This window comes from Mesoplodon mirus (genome assembly GCF_964341445.2).
Source record: "Mesoplodon mirus genome assembly, chromosome: 6".
In the NCBI taxonomy this organism is placed as follows: Eukaryota; Metazoa; Chordata; class Mammalia; order Artiodactyla; family Ziphiidae; genus Mesoplodon; species Mesoplodon mirus.
Genome location: NC_138982.1, coordinates 5,285,559 through 5,298,574, shown reverse-complemented (window position 1 = coordinate 5,298,574; position 13,016 = coordinate 5,285,559). Strand labels below are relative to the sequence as shown.

Genomic DNA, 13,016 nt, shown 5'->3' with positions numbered 1-13,016 from the left:
AAGAATTATACTTGCCTCCTTTTGAAGCAGTGGGCTAAGGTACCACTGAGACTTGGAGTCAAGGCCAGAGAAAACTTTCTACATACTCATTCAGAGTAGGGTGATGGGGCTGCCATCCCCAGTGCTGTAGAATTTATCTCATTTTACAATTCTTGCTTTAATGGAAAGATAACAAATTGCTCCTTGGGTCAGAGAGTCTGAGAAAGGAAGATAAACATTACTAAGCGTTGTCATGGCCTTTATAAGAAGTTGAGTGCAAAGGGTACCTCCGTAAGGTGGTCACGGCTCCAAGAGTTTGTCCCCAGCTTGACTTCTGTCAAACTGTCTCTATGACAAGGATGTTTTTTCCTTCCCATTGTGAGCATTCCCTCCTCAAGACACTAAATGCTTTCATCATTGTCTGCTTTTGAAGAGGAAATTGTTGGACTTTTGCCCAGTTTGACTGCAAGTGGGGTAGCAGGAGATGTAGGAAAGTGAGCCAAAGTGCACTTTAACCAGACAGTGTTTACTTCACATGTGTTGTGTCACAATAAGGATAGGGGTATTGGTAAAAACTTTCATTCTCCATAGCTACCTTTTCCAGTGAAGCATAAACTTAAAAAAAGAGAAATAAATTAATAATGCATATGTAAAGCAGGCTATTGGTATATCAGGCTGTCAGCATGAAGTTTCACAATTTTGCTTCCAAACCGTATTTTGCTAGAACTAGGGAAGTGCTTAAAGAGGCATAAAATTGAATTGTTGTTTGGAAGGAAATTTAGGGACTATTAAGTGAAACTCTCCTCTTTTATCTGATTATTACACACACTACCACACGCATTCATTCCCCCAACACACACACACACACACACACACACTCACACACACTCACACATTTTTTCTCTTTGGTGAAGTCCTTATGTGGCAGGTAGAGGTCCGCATGGTCTTTCCAACACTGACTCTTTCTTCTCCTCACCTGGCTTTTGTGCTCCCCCTGTACTTTCCTCTGTCCCTCATGTCCTTCCTCCTCACAGAGATCTTTCTTGACTATTGACACGTTCTACTGGCACTTCTCATTTATCCATTGATCATATGCACATTGTGCATTTGTGGTTTGTCTGATCAGTGAGAGCAGGGACTGCATTTTTGGCTCATTTCTGTGTCACCAGCAGCTAACACAATGCTTGGCACATAGCTGCACTCATATATGTATAGAACCCGTGAATTCCATCCATTGCATTTTCTGTAGTCACCTGACTTTTATTTGAACTTTGCGAGGTATCTTATTCCATTTTGTATTTGCTCTAGTGATCATACCATTTTTAGAAAACTGAAGAAAATGTTGACAACCAAAATGAGAAAAGGATAATATTAATATATGAAGAACTCATATAAATCTCTAAGGAAAATGTTTAAAACTCTAATAAATAGACCAAGTATGTGATTAGCTAATTCACAAAAGAAATTCTACATAAAATGGCTAAAAGAGACCTGAGAAAATGCTTATTTTCACTAGGGATCATATAAATGCAAAGCAAAGCAAAATCCTACCTATAGATTTAGCAAAAATTATTTGGCACAAGAAGCAGCCTGAGAGACCTCTTACACAGTGACTCTGTAGACTGTGTTAGGTTAAAAAGATAGTTTTAGAGCCACTCAGACCTAGTTTTAAGTCTTGGATCTTCCACTTGGTTAAATGTATGACTTTTTTGCAAATTAATTTTATGTCTCATTTGTAAAATTGGGAATTTACCTATTTATAGGGATTTTGTTATTGTTTGTTTAATTCATTCAGAAATACTTATTGAGTGCCTGCTTTGTGCCCAGACACATTCTCAGGTACTGAGGATACACAGTGAACAAATTATCCCTGGCTGATGGAATTTACATCCTAATGGTAGAGACAGACAGTAAACAAACACATAAATAAAATGTACAGGATGTTGGCTGGTGTTGAGGGCTATAGAGGAAAATAAAGGAAGGAAGAGGTGGCAGGTAGTATGTCACTGTGTTGCTATTTTAAATAGGATGATTCAGGAATCCCTTACTGAGACGGTGACATTTCAGCAAAGATTTCAAAGTGGTAAGGGAGTAAACCATGTAGATGTCTTGGGGAAGAATGTTCCAAGTAGAGAAAATAACACAGATAAAGGAATGAGGGAATATTGTACCTGATATGTCTGGGGAATAGCAATGGAGCCAGTATAGTAAGAACAAGTGAGCAAGGGGCAGATACTAAGAGAGGTGAAGAGGGACGAGACTGAAGGCCTTGTGAGCTGCAACAGGCGGGTTGGCTTTCATTAGGTGGGAAGTCATGGCTGAAACTTCAATCAGGGGAATGCCATAATATGTGTATATTTTAAATGGATTATGTTGCTGTTGCCTTTAGAACAGCTATGCTGTGGAAGCAGGCAGACTAATTAGGAAACTTGAATTTTGAATAGGGGTTGATGGTGACCTGGACTAGGGTGGTAGCTTAAGGAAGGGTGGAGACAGAGAACTACTTAGACTCTGTGCATTTTCAAGGTACGTAAATATTAGGCATGAGAGATAAAGTGAAAGACTACAAGGTCTTGGGCTTGGACAACTGGAAGGATGGAGTCGTTGTTAACCAAGGTAATGTGTAGAGTGCTTAGCCTACTGTGTGGCATCTACTAGATGCTACAGAAAGGGCGGTTCCCTTCCCCGAAATTTAGGGTAAAAATGAAAGACTTTTCCTTTATCTGATGTGCTTGTGTCCACCTACACAAACAAATAGAATATTTCACCAGGATAATTAGATAACAAATTATACATTTAGCTGGCACATTGGAGTTTAGTAAATTACTCCATCTGTTCACCAGGATATTTACACTCTAATAGAAAGTGGAACTAATATTTTTCTATAGGACTGATACAGTAATGGCAAGGTTATCAATAGTAATAAAACTTTTTTAAAAATCAAAGAAAAAACATACTCTGTCAGTGTTTCATTTTATGGATAGCATACACATGTGACTCTTTATGCCCCTTTTTTTTCTTTTCAGGATGCTGCCTTATGGCTGTTTAGCAACAGGAGACCACTCTGGCCTCATTGAAGTTGTGAGCACCTCTGAAACAATTGCTGACATTCAGCTGAACAGTAGCAATGTGGCTGCAGCAGCAGCCTTCAACAAAGATGCCCTTCTGAACTGGCTTAAAGAATACAATTCTGGGTTAGTGTATTTTGTTTGATTATCATTCTTCTGAACAAACCGCCAAACAAATAACTGTTCTCACAGTTAGAATCATCAGTGTCCTAGAGGAAATATTAGTGTTATTTATTGCTTCGTTTCAGGTTAGATCAAAATGACAAATAGGCCTTCCTAAAATCTTACAGAAGATTAGCATTGAATTCTGCTTCATCTAGATCAAATTTCAGAGCTGGGCAGTAGTTTAAAGATCTAAGAATTTAAGTGTTTAACAAATAACATAACTTTTTAAGTGCATGAACTTCCATAATTATGTGAATGTGTGAACCTAAGTAAATTTTCAATAGATTTTTAAAATAGAAGTAAATGAGTTTGTAGACTGATCTCTCCAAACTGAAAAATACAGTGTTAGGAATTGTGTTATTTACAATTATTGTGTTGGAAAAGCCCTAATACATAGGAAATTAAGGAATTTCACAGTGAGGGGAAAACACTGCAAGTATTTTCGGCTGAAGATTTTGAAGTCAGACTTAAATGTTATCACTGGCAAAATCCAAGAACTTGGACTTCCCTGGTGGCGCAGTGGTTGAGAATCCACCTGCCAATGCAGGGGACTTGGGTTCGAGCCCTCTTCTGGGAAGATCCCACATGCTGTGGAGCAACTAAGCCCGTGTGCCACAACTACTGAGCTCGCGTGCTGCAACTACTGAAGCCCGCGTGCTGCAACTACTGAAGCCCACGCTCCTAGAGCCCGTGCTCCACAATTAGAGAAGCCACCGCAATGAGAAGCCCGTGCAGTGCAACGAAGAGTTGCCCCTGCTCGCCGCAACTAGAGAGAGCCTGCATGCAGCAGTGAAGACCGAATGCAGCCAAAAATAAATAAATAAATGAATAAAAAAAAATCCAAGAACTTGTATGTGAGAATTAGTTTTCAAATTTTGATTTTAGGGCCTTGTCCCTAAAGGGTCTATATTAGTTACTTCTGATTTAAGTCAGTGACTTTAATTGTTGGAACTGCAATACTTAACCCTTAAATATGGAATTCTAGTCTTCAGTCAAAACTACAAAAATGTTCCAAAGCCCAGCATCATTCAGCCAAGCTGATGGTCTCCTCTCATTACTATGCATATGAACCTACCCCCCAATCGCCCACGGAAATGTGAGCGCCAGGACACAGCAGTTTGAATAGTTGATGTCCAGTTACCTGATGTCTTTGAACAAGCCTGCTGCTGACTCCTCCCTGCCCTGCTCCTCTGATCATCATCCTCAGTCTTGGCTGATCCGGCATCTTCTCCTTATATGGTTTTGGCGGCTCTGTGTTGCAGTTGTTCTCACATTAAAAAGGAAACAGAAGTGTGGATTGGCTCCATCCCACACATTTGGAGGCTGAAAACCTTCCTTGCTCCTATTTTTTTCTCTTATTCAGGGATGACCTGGACCGAGCCATTGAGGAGTTTACCCTGTCCTGTGCCGGCTACTGTGTAGCTTCTTATGTCCTTGGGATTGGTGACAGACATAGTGATAACATCATGGTCAAAAAAACTGGCCAGGTAAGCAACTTCCCAGAGTGCCAAGGGCCTCAGTGATGCTGTTACTTATGTGCAGCACAGTCTCTTGTGAAACTCAGATTCGTTATGAGTCTTAGTCATGATTTGTCTTTCCTTTTATTTCCCACCCTTTGTATCATATGCCACCTGCTTCATATATTGGTTTGTTTGCTTGAAGTTAGGTGATAAGCATTTATTTAAATGTTTTAAAAAATATTTAGGTTATTTACAAGTGACCTATTCCTTCAATATAAGAAATTGTATTGGGGACACACATGTACCTAAGAGCAGAAGGAGCAGATAATGTGCAGGATGTATTAACTTTAAAGAAGATAAGTGTTAAAAAAAGAAAAAGTTGAGACAAACCCCACTTGAGTCATTTTTTCTTTTAGAATATCAAATATAATCATCTGTTGGAGTAAGGCGATATGGAGTATGACTAATATCATTTTGGGGTGGCTAGGGAGCTAGACCAGGTTATTTAATATAAAGAAGCTCTTAGTTTTGAAGTGAAAATTTTCTCATTCTTCAGAGTGACTTTTGTTTGTAAATTCTTTAATATTAAGCAAAGACAGATGAAATAATTTGAGACTTTTTCAGTTTAGCCACCCTTAGAATTCCCTGACACTAGGGGCATTCCAGAGTAAAGACTCTGAGTCACTCTGTGAACTCTGGCTCTAGGTGGGACCGAGTTTTACACCTCCTTGGAGATCTGGGTAGTTCTGGCTTGAGCTTTTGAGAGTTGAACCTTGTGTTCACACTTAAAAGGATTCCCTCCGACTTCTGGTTACTCAGGCTGAAACACAGGTTTTTCTCCATTCTTTCTTGATGCCCTTCTAATATATTGAGGAATAAGAAATATGTAAATCCAAGAAGTCAAAGATAATAGGAAAAGAGGCCAACAGTGGGTGAAAGACATCAGCAGATTTGGGGATGAGCAAAAGCAAAATGGAAAAATAGCAGTGACTCGGCGTAGCTGAGAAAATGGCTACTTGTGGAAGGGTGTGTCAGTCTGAGGAAAGCTCTGGAATCAGGGGCACTAGGTGCTGCTGAAGGTGGGGAAAGGGGAAGAGGCTGAAAACAGGATTGATTGGCAGTTTATATATGGAGCAATTAGGTGCTTATATCTCCTTCCCAACTCCAAGAAGGACTAGAGGATTTATTCCCTGAAGAAACCAATTCTTCTGCCTCAAGGACAAACAGGTTCTATGGAAGCTAAGGGTAAGGTGCCATATGAAAAATAGGGACGGAGTGAAAGTTGGCATGATAAATGGTATGATTCCCAGCCATTTCTTCTTGCTTTGCTCCAAGCACAGTAGCAACCAGGTGTATATTCCCACTCTCGCAATCGACTAGATGGTTCTTCTCAAGAGAAACTGATCAGTTCCAGTGAAAAGGCTTACACATGCTGACTTTTGAGGTCTCTCCCCAGATACTCTGCAAGGAAGCCCACTGATCAACAATCCTACCATGTCCATAGATTTTTCATTCATCTTTTTAGTGACTCATTCTTAAATATGAATGGTCAGCCAAAGATGATCAGACATTTGTTGAAAGCCTCCACCATGAAAGAGACCAAATCAAGCAAAATGGGGGGAGGGGGAAAGAAGAACTCTGGGAAAACAGTACCTGCAGTAAACAGAGGATGATTTAAGAAGTAAAAACAGAAAAGATACTGCATCTATGAAGTAGTAAGATTCTATTTTTAAAAATTAGAAAATAGAATTCTTAGAAATTAAAAAGAGGAACAAATAAAATTAAAATAGAAGAAGTATAAACTAAAGATCAGCTAACATTTCTTGAACGCTTTACCTTGTGGAAAGCACAGTTCTTTAAGTTCTTTATATACGTGAACTCCTTCAGTCCTTATGATAACCGTACAGAGTAAGTGATAGTGCTGTCCCCATTTACAGGTGAGAAGATGGACACAACAGAGAGTGGACATACCAGGATTAAATCCTGGCAGTTTGGCCCAGATCCTGTTTTTTAGGCACCAGGCAATATATTGCCCTTTAATATCCCCAAAAGGACCAAGATATCTGATAAGTAGAAGAAAGAGGATCCAGAAATGATAGAGGATCAGTCCAGGGAGGTTCACCATCTAGCCTAATAAAAGTTACAGAAGAAGTAGTGCACAAGAGGAAAGGAAGGAACTTACCTAAAAATAATACAGAAACATTTCCCAAAGCTGATGTTTGTGACTCTCCAGTCAAAAGGGCACGAAAGTTCCCTTACAGTAGATGAAAAAACCCTTACTAAGGCCATTCACTGTGACATTTCAGTGCATCAGGCATAAAGTGATGGTCTTAAAACCTTCCCAGAGATACAGCAAGCCATTTATCAGGGTTCAGGAGTCAGAAAGACTTGACTTCTAAATAGCAGCGTTGGAAACTATATAAGACAGTGGGAATTAGCCTTCATGATTTTGAGTGAAAATGATTTCTAACCTAGAATTCTATACTGGACTTTCAGTATGAATGTAGAACAAAGACATTTTCGAACATAAGGTTTCAAAAACTGTATCTCTTCTGCATCTTTTTTCAGGAGGATGCCAGAAGAAGGGCATCCATGAAAATAAGGGTCTCAACTGGGGTGCTTTTGCCGTTGGGGGACATTTGTCAATGCCTGAAGACAATTCTGGCTGTCAGGATGGGGGAGGGGGTATTCTACAGGCATCTGTGGGTAGAGGCTAGGGGTGCTGCCAAACATATATTCTTCACAACAAAGAATTTTAGGGCCTAAATGTCAGTAATGCCAAAAGTGAGAAAGCCTGGTGTACACCAAAAGAGAAAATGATGTGGAACCCAGGAAACAGGGACTGCAAATGGGAGGAGAGTGAAGGTTGAGCACGGGGTGATGGTTCTTTGGCAGGCTTAGAGAACAGCCAGCCCAGACAGGAGCTAACAGATTACCTGACCATGTGGAAAACCGTTGTGAAATGATTTTTAGATTTTTAAGATTTTGTGAAGAATTAATGACCATAGAACATATAATGACCATAGATCATAGAACACTAAGACAAAAAATAGTTTTCTCAAGAAAAAAGATGAGCAAGAAAAGGAAGTGTAATCATAGTATACTATTACCACATGGCTTATGTACTTCGAACAATATAAACACTGGATATTGATTTAACCAGAAATTATGATATAATGTGTTGCATTATGAGGCATGACATCAGCACAGGAGTACTAAATCTTTACCTTCCATAATAATCCAAACTTAGGAAGTAAAAAATAATTATAAACATATTATTTAGAAAAATGGAGACATATATCAGGAAAAACACATGGAAGGGTTGGGAGAAGTTACCTCTAAGTAGTAGTGCTTAAGGTGGTGAGGGAACTGGTGGGGCAAGGATGTACTCTCTTTTTGTTTTGTTTCTGTGTGTAAAACTATTTGATTTTTTAAAATCAAACGTGTTTATTATTTGGATGTATTTTTCTTTTTAAAGATTCATCTTTCCCACTGTGTATATGCAGTTTAATATCAGGGTTATTACTGAATATAAAAGACCTTCGAATGTCAGAGCACTCTTTTTTTTTTTTTTATAACAAATTTAATCAGTTATACATATACATATGTTTCCAAATCCCCTCCCTCTTGCGTCTCCCTCCCGCCCTCCCCATCCCACCCCTCCAGGCGGTCACAAAGCTCCGAGCTGATCTCCCTGTGCTATGCGGCTGCTTCCCACTAGCTCTCCACCTCACGTTTGGTGGTGTGTATATGTCCATGCCGCTCAGAGCTCTCTTTTCCCAATGATCCAGGAGGCCGCGTAGTCTCTCTACTACTACTCCATTTGATGTAGTGCGTGGGGGTCCAGGACTGCTGAGGCCTCGCGTTTTTATTTGGATCCCACCAGAAAAAAGGGGGAAATTAAATCCCACTTGTTTTCCAGCTCTTCCACATTGACTTTGGACATATTCTTGGAAATTTCAAGTCTAAATTTGGCATTAAAAGGGAGAGAGTGCCTTTTATTCTTACCTATGATTTCATTCATGTGATTCAACAAGGAAAAACAGGAAACACGGAAAAGTTTGGCCGGTGAGTATTGTCCTCGTGTCAGCGTAAACGCATCTAATGTTTTCTCAACTGACCGGCTAGACTAGCATTTAGCTGAGAGGTATATTTAGACTGGGGAGATAGTCAGTCTGCTAACAGGAGGCTTTGGGAGAACTTGCCTGTCAGATCCTGTTCTGGTTCAAAGAAGAGGAAAAAAATGCTAGAAATTTGAAATAAATTATTGTTTTATTCCAATAGTATACCACCTTTTACCTGTATTAGAAAATTCTCTGAAACTGTTAAGACATTTGATAGTGAGATGCTGAGAGGGACGGGCATTTTGCTGTCATTCTATGTGAAGTGCAGTAAGAGAGTCAGGGTTCAGGGAAAGACTTTGTGATCTCTGATCTATTCCTTGCTATTTGTAGGTTTCCAAGCACATTACTTGTCATCTTGTCTTCTTCATTTTAAATGGGGACAAAAATAATTATATTTCAGGGATATTTTGATAATGAGAGATATGTTACATGATGTGATCAACTCATCCATATGTTTACCAAATGATTGCTATTATCATTTCCAGTTCCGCATGGGTTTCTGCAGAATATAACTCTGGATCCATTTTCCTCTTTGGCAAAATTAGGGAGATAGGATTGGGTGGTCATCTTGAATGACCAGCTTGAAGAGGAGAGAGAGGGAAGGCAAGATGACAGGAAGGTACAATGCAAATCCATTGACACTGATTTGGAGGGGCATTAAAGAAATTAAAAGTCTCTGGCGTCAGACCACAAATCTAGAATCTAGAAGTATGGTTAGAAATCCTTATGGATTATAATCACCACTTTTTTATAATTAATTTTTGTGACACATAGAATTAAAAAGCCTAGGTTAAGTGTTAAATTGCCTTTTATCATATAATTTCTATTTAATTTTGTTTTTGAAAAAGATACGTGTGGTTTTAGAGAGCTTGATTTATTTTATGTAAATTTTAGTCCTGGGACAATTTTCAAAAGGGTAAAACTCAGAAATGAACCTTTATTTAGTTCAGTAGAAATTTTCCAGCTCTTATGGAAAGTCTAGCTATATCTCTCATTTTCCTTTATGAAATTTGCTATTTCTGTTCTAACATCATACTCTTGTGATTTGCTGCACCAACTAAAGGTTCCGCCAGTGTTGTGAGGATGCATATCTGATTTTACGACGGCATGGGAATCTCTTCATCACTCTCTTTGCACTGATGTTGACTGCAGGGCTTCCTGAGCTCACATCAGTCAAGGATATACAGTATCTTAAGGTATAAACCTCTTTTCTTTGTAAATTGGACTTTGTGAGCATAGAGCTCAGCCGTACCTACCCATTTCATTCAGATAGATGTTCAAAGGGAATGGAACAAAGTCATTTCCTGTGAGACAGTTTTACCCAGGAGTGGTAGTGACAAGCAGCTAAGTAGTTGTCTTACAGTAGTCATAAATTCATTTCATCTTCAAAAACCCTCTGGCAGAGGTCATATTATCACCATACCTTGGTGTTCATTCTCTCTCCCATAAATGGTATTTGAATAAGGACACGGGGTATGCTGTGTGGCCAAGTCAGCCTCCTGCAGACTTTGAGATTTGCACCTCACTACAGAGAATATATAAAATCAGATTTTTTCCCTTCGTTTTCAGGACTCTCTGGCCTTAGGGAAGAGTGAAGAAGAAGCACTCAAGCAATTTAAGCAAAAATTTGATGAGGCACTCAGGGAAAGCTGGACTACTAAAGTGAACTGGATGGCCCACACGGTTCGGAAAGACTACAGATCCTAACGATCAGCCTTCGCTCCTAATGTATTTGTTGGTTTCGTTTAGTTTTCATTTTGCACTTGCACTAAATTGAACATGACCCTGCCAGAGATGTTATAAAGGGAATGAAATCCTGGAACTCAGAGTTAAATTAAAAACAATGGCATCCCACAGAAACCTAATCTGAACAATCCCTGATGACCACCCTCTGCTTTTGAATGCTTCCAAGATTCATCATGCAAACTGTCAACATTATGGATAATCATTTCCTGCTGACTTTGCACGCCAAGGAATGCTACTAGAGATTGTTTTTTGTCTTCTGGTTTTTTTGTAAGTATTTGGTACTTTTCTGGAAAGGTGTAAATACTTCTTTTTCATATTGTGACCAAGTGTTATCACTCAGCCAACTTTTCCACACCTGGGGACTAGTAGCTGTTCTTACTTTCCAAATGAGGCTTAAAAGAAAGCTTTCTTTCTTCCCTTTTTAAATTGTGTAAACTACAAATTATAATATAATTTGAAATTATGATTATTTTTCAAAAGAAATCTTTTAAACCTGTGGAAACATTAATTCTTTTGTTGATACTTATTTACTGTGATAGCATCATCCCAGCCAGACTTGATGAAAATCTACTTGGTGAGGCAAATATAATTTATGCTGCATATATATTTATAAAATTTCTAGTGGGAGTTCTATATAAAAATGATGTTATTTTGATTTTCTTCAGCCTGTGTTTTAAAGTTTTACAAAAGCAGAGCTTTTTCCTAAGTTACTTTTTAGTTAACTGTGTGATCCAGTTCTTCCAGCTGCTTCTATAATGAGGCACATATTAATACAGTTTTTACATGGTATCTATGAAAGAGTTCACTTCATAGAGCATAATACTTGAGCAAATGTATCCAAGACAGAAAGCAGATGAAAAGGAAACTATTTATGGAATAAACTCCAGGCCTAAAATTCAGTATTTTAGTAAAATGCCAGCTGTTCTTACTGTATTTATTAAAACTTGTAATAATGTGATTTTTCAAGGATATTAGTTCAAATTGAAATGTTTCATGCCACATGTAATTCTTTAATTTATTTGTTGAGGTACCATATATTTAGGGTGCTAGATGGCAGAAAATGTTAATATGTGCAATAGGAACTACTGGTTTGAATGTGTAAATGGAGGCTCTTTCTGAGCACTGGCAACATCCAGCAAAACTACCGCTTATTCTCCAAAGACTATTGGGAGCTCTCAATCCTCAATGACATGGGAAAGAGAACTGAGTATTTGCCCTGCGACTGAGTTTTCTATAGGAATTTTATTAAAAGATTGTTTAATTTTGTTGTCTTCCTTAATGTTCTCAGTCAAATAAATGGGTGAGCTGGTTTTGGCTGCTCTTGGGATGTGTGGGCCTCTTCTTTATGGGCAGCACAGGACCTTGGCACTGGGACTCTTTAAGAAATGGTCAAGTCGATAGACAAACCAACCTCAGGGGTAAGCTAAGGCTCATGGTCTCTTCCGTGACTTCTCTCCTTGTTTCCCAACCCCATCAAGCAGTATGGGAGGCCTTTTGGACTTCGGTTGGGAGCCTGAGGCAAGAAGGCGTCTTCACTGAGTTTCCATGCCTTTGGGAGGTATCCTGAGGTCTGGAAGAATGTCCCTTCAGTTACTCGGTACCCAAGGCCAGACTAGCCACTTTGTAGCTCTCTTCCATTGGGCAGGTGCTCAGAGCACAGTTTCTTGGAAATAACTCAGCTGATGATGGGGACTGAACTCTGAACTGACCATTCCCAGGGCTGTTCTAGACTTGGTGAGAGTTGCAGAAATAGGACTGTAGGAGGACAGGTTTGTTCAGGGATCTTTGTCTGATAGCAGTCCACCATTACATGTACCAGGTTATGGGTCAGGGGTTTGGAGAGTGGTGAGCATTGCCAGGCAGAAGTGGGCACCATTGTTTCCAGAGCGGTCTCCTCAGCCCATAGGTTCCTTGGTAAATATATGCTAAATCGGTGAATGTGAATGTCTTTAAGAGTAAGAAAGGGAAACGAACCTCCCCAGACAGTGCTGGACCTGAGGCCAGCATGGCACTTAACCACCTCTGCCGTAGACCACCCCCCACCATAGATAGCATGATAGCCCTCAGTAGCTGCTGAGCACTCCTACCAGGTGCTCCCTACACACTTGCTGACTTGCATGTCCCTGATTCTCAGGGGCTTCGCCTGAGCCAGACAGATGGAGGTGGAAGGCAGAGGATAGCCAACCAACAGAGCAGGTTAGGGGTCTGGGCTGTAGGAATAGTTCCTTGCCTGGGGGCTGGTTACCCAATGCCTTGGCTCCCTGTCTTTCGGTTATTTCCAAAAACAAGATTTTGGAAGCTCTGTACATTTCCATACTTGAGGACAGCATCTGTGTCTACCCTGGACTGGGAAGACAAAGGATGACTTTGTTGACCAAGGAATCCTGAGTGTTCTCCTCATGTCTCTACTCAAGACCCTGGGCTGCAGAAGCGAGTATTTGCAATCCAGCTCTACCTCTCTGACCTTGGAGTAA

At 39.8% G+C, this 13,016-nt stretch overlaps 1 protein-coding gene across 3 annotated transcripts in view; it reads left to right on the top strand.

The window, feature by feature from the left end:
- Nucleotides 1-11,864, top strand: part of PIK3CB (phosphatidylinositol-4,5-bisphosphate 3-kinase catalytic subunit beta) — a 204,185-nt gene extending 192,321 nt beyond the window's left edge. For all 3 annotated transcript variants that reach the window (XM_082625119.1, XM_082625120.1, XM_082625121.1), the window contains 5 exons: nt 3,006-3,173; nt 4,576-4,699; nt 8,595-8,740; nt 9,860-9,992; nt 10,366-11,864. In XM_082625119.1, the coding sequence (XP_082481245.1) occupies nt 3,006-3,173; nt 4,576-4,699; nt 8,595-8,740; nt 9,860-9,992; nt 10,366-10,503 (709 nt within the window). In that variant the 3' untranslated portion in view covers nt 10,504-11,864. The remainder of the gene's footprint in view (nt 1-3,005; nt 3,174-4,575; nt 4,700-8,594; nt 8,741-9,859; nt 9,993-10,365) is intronic.
- The last annotated feature ends 1,152 nt before the right edge of the window (nt 11,865-13,016 follow it).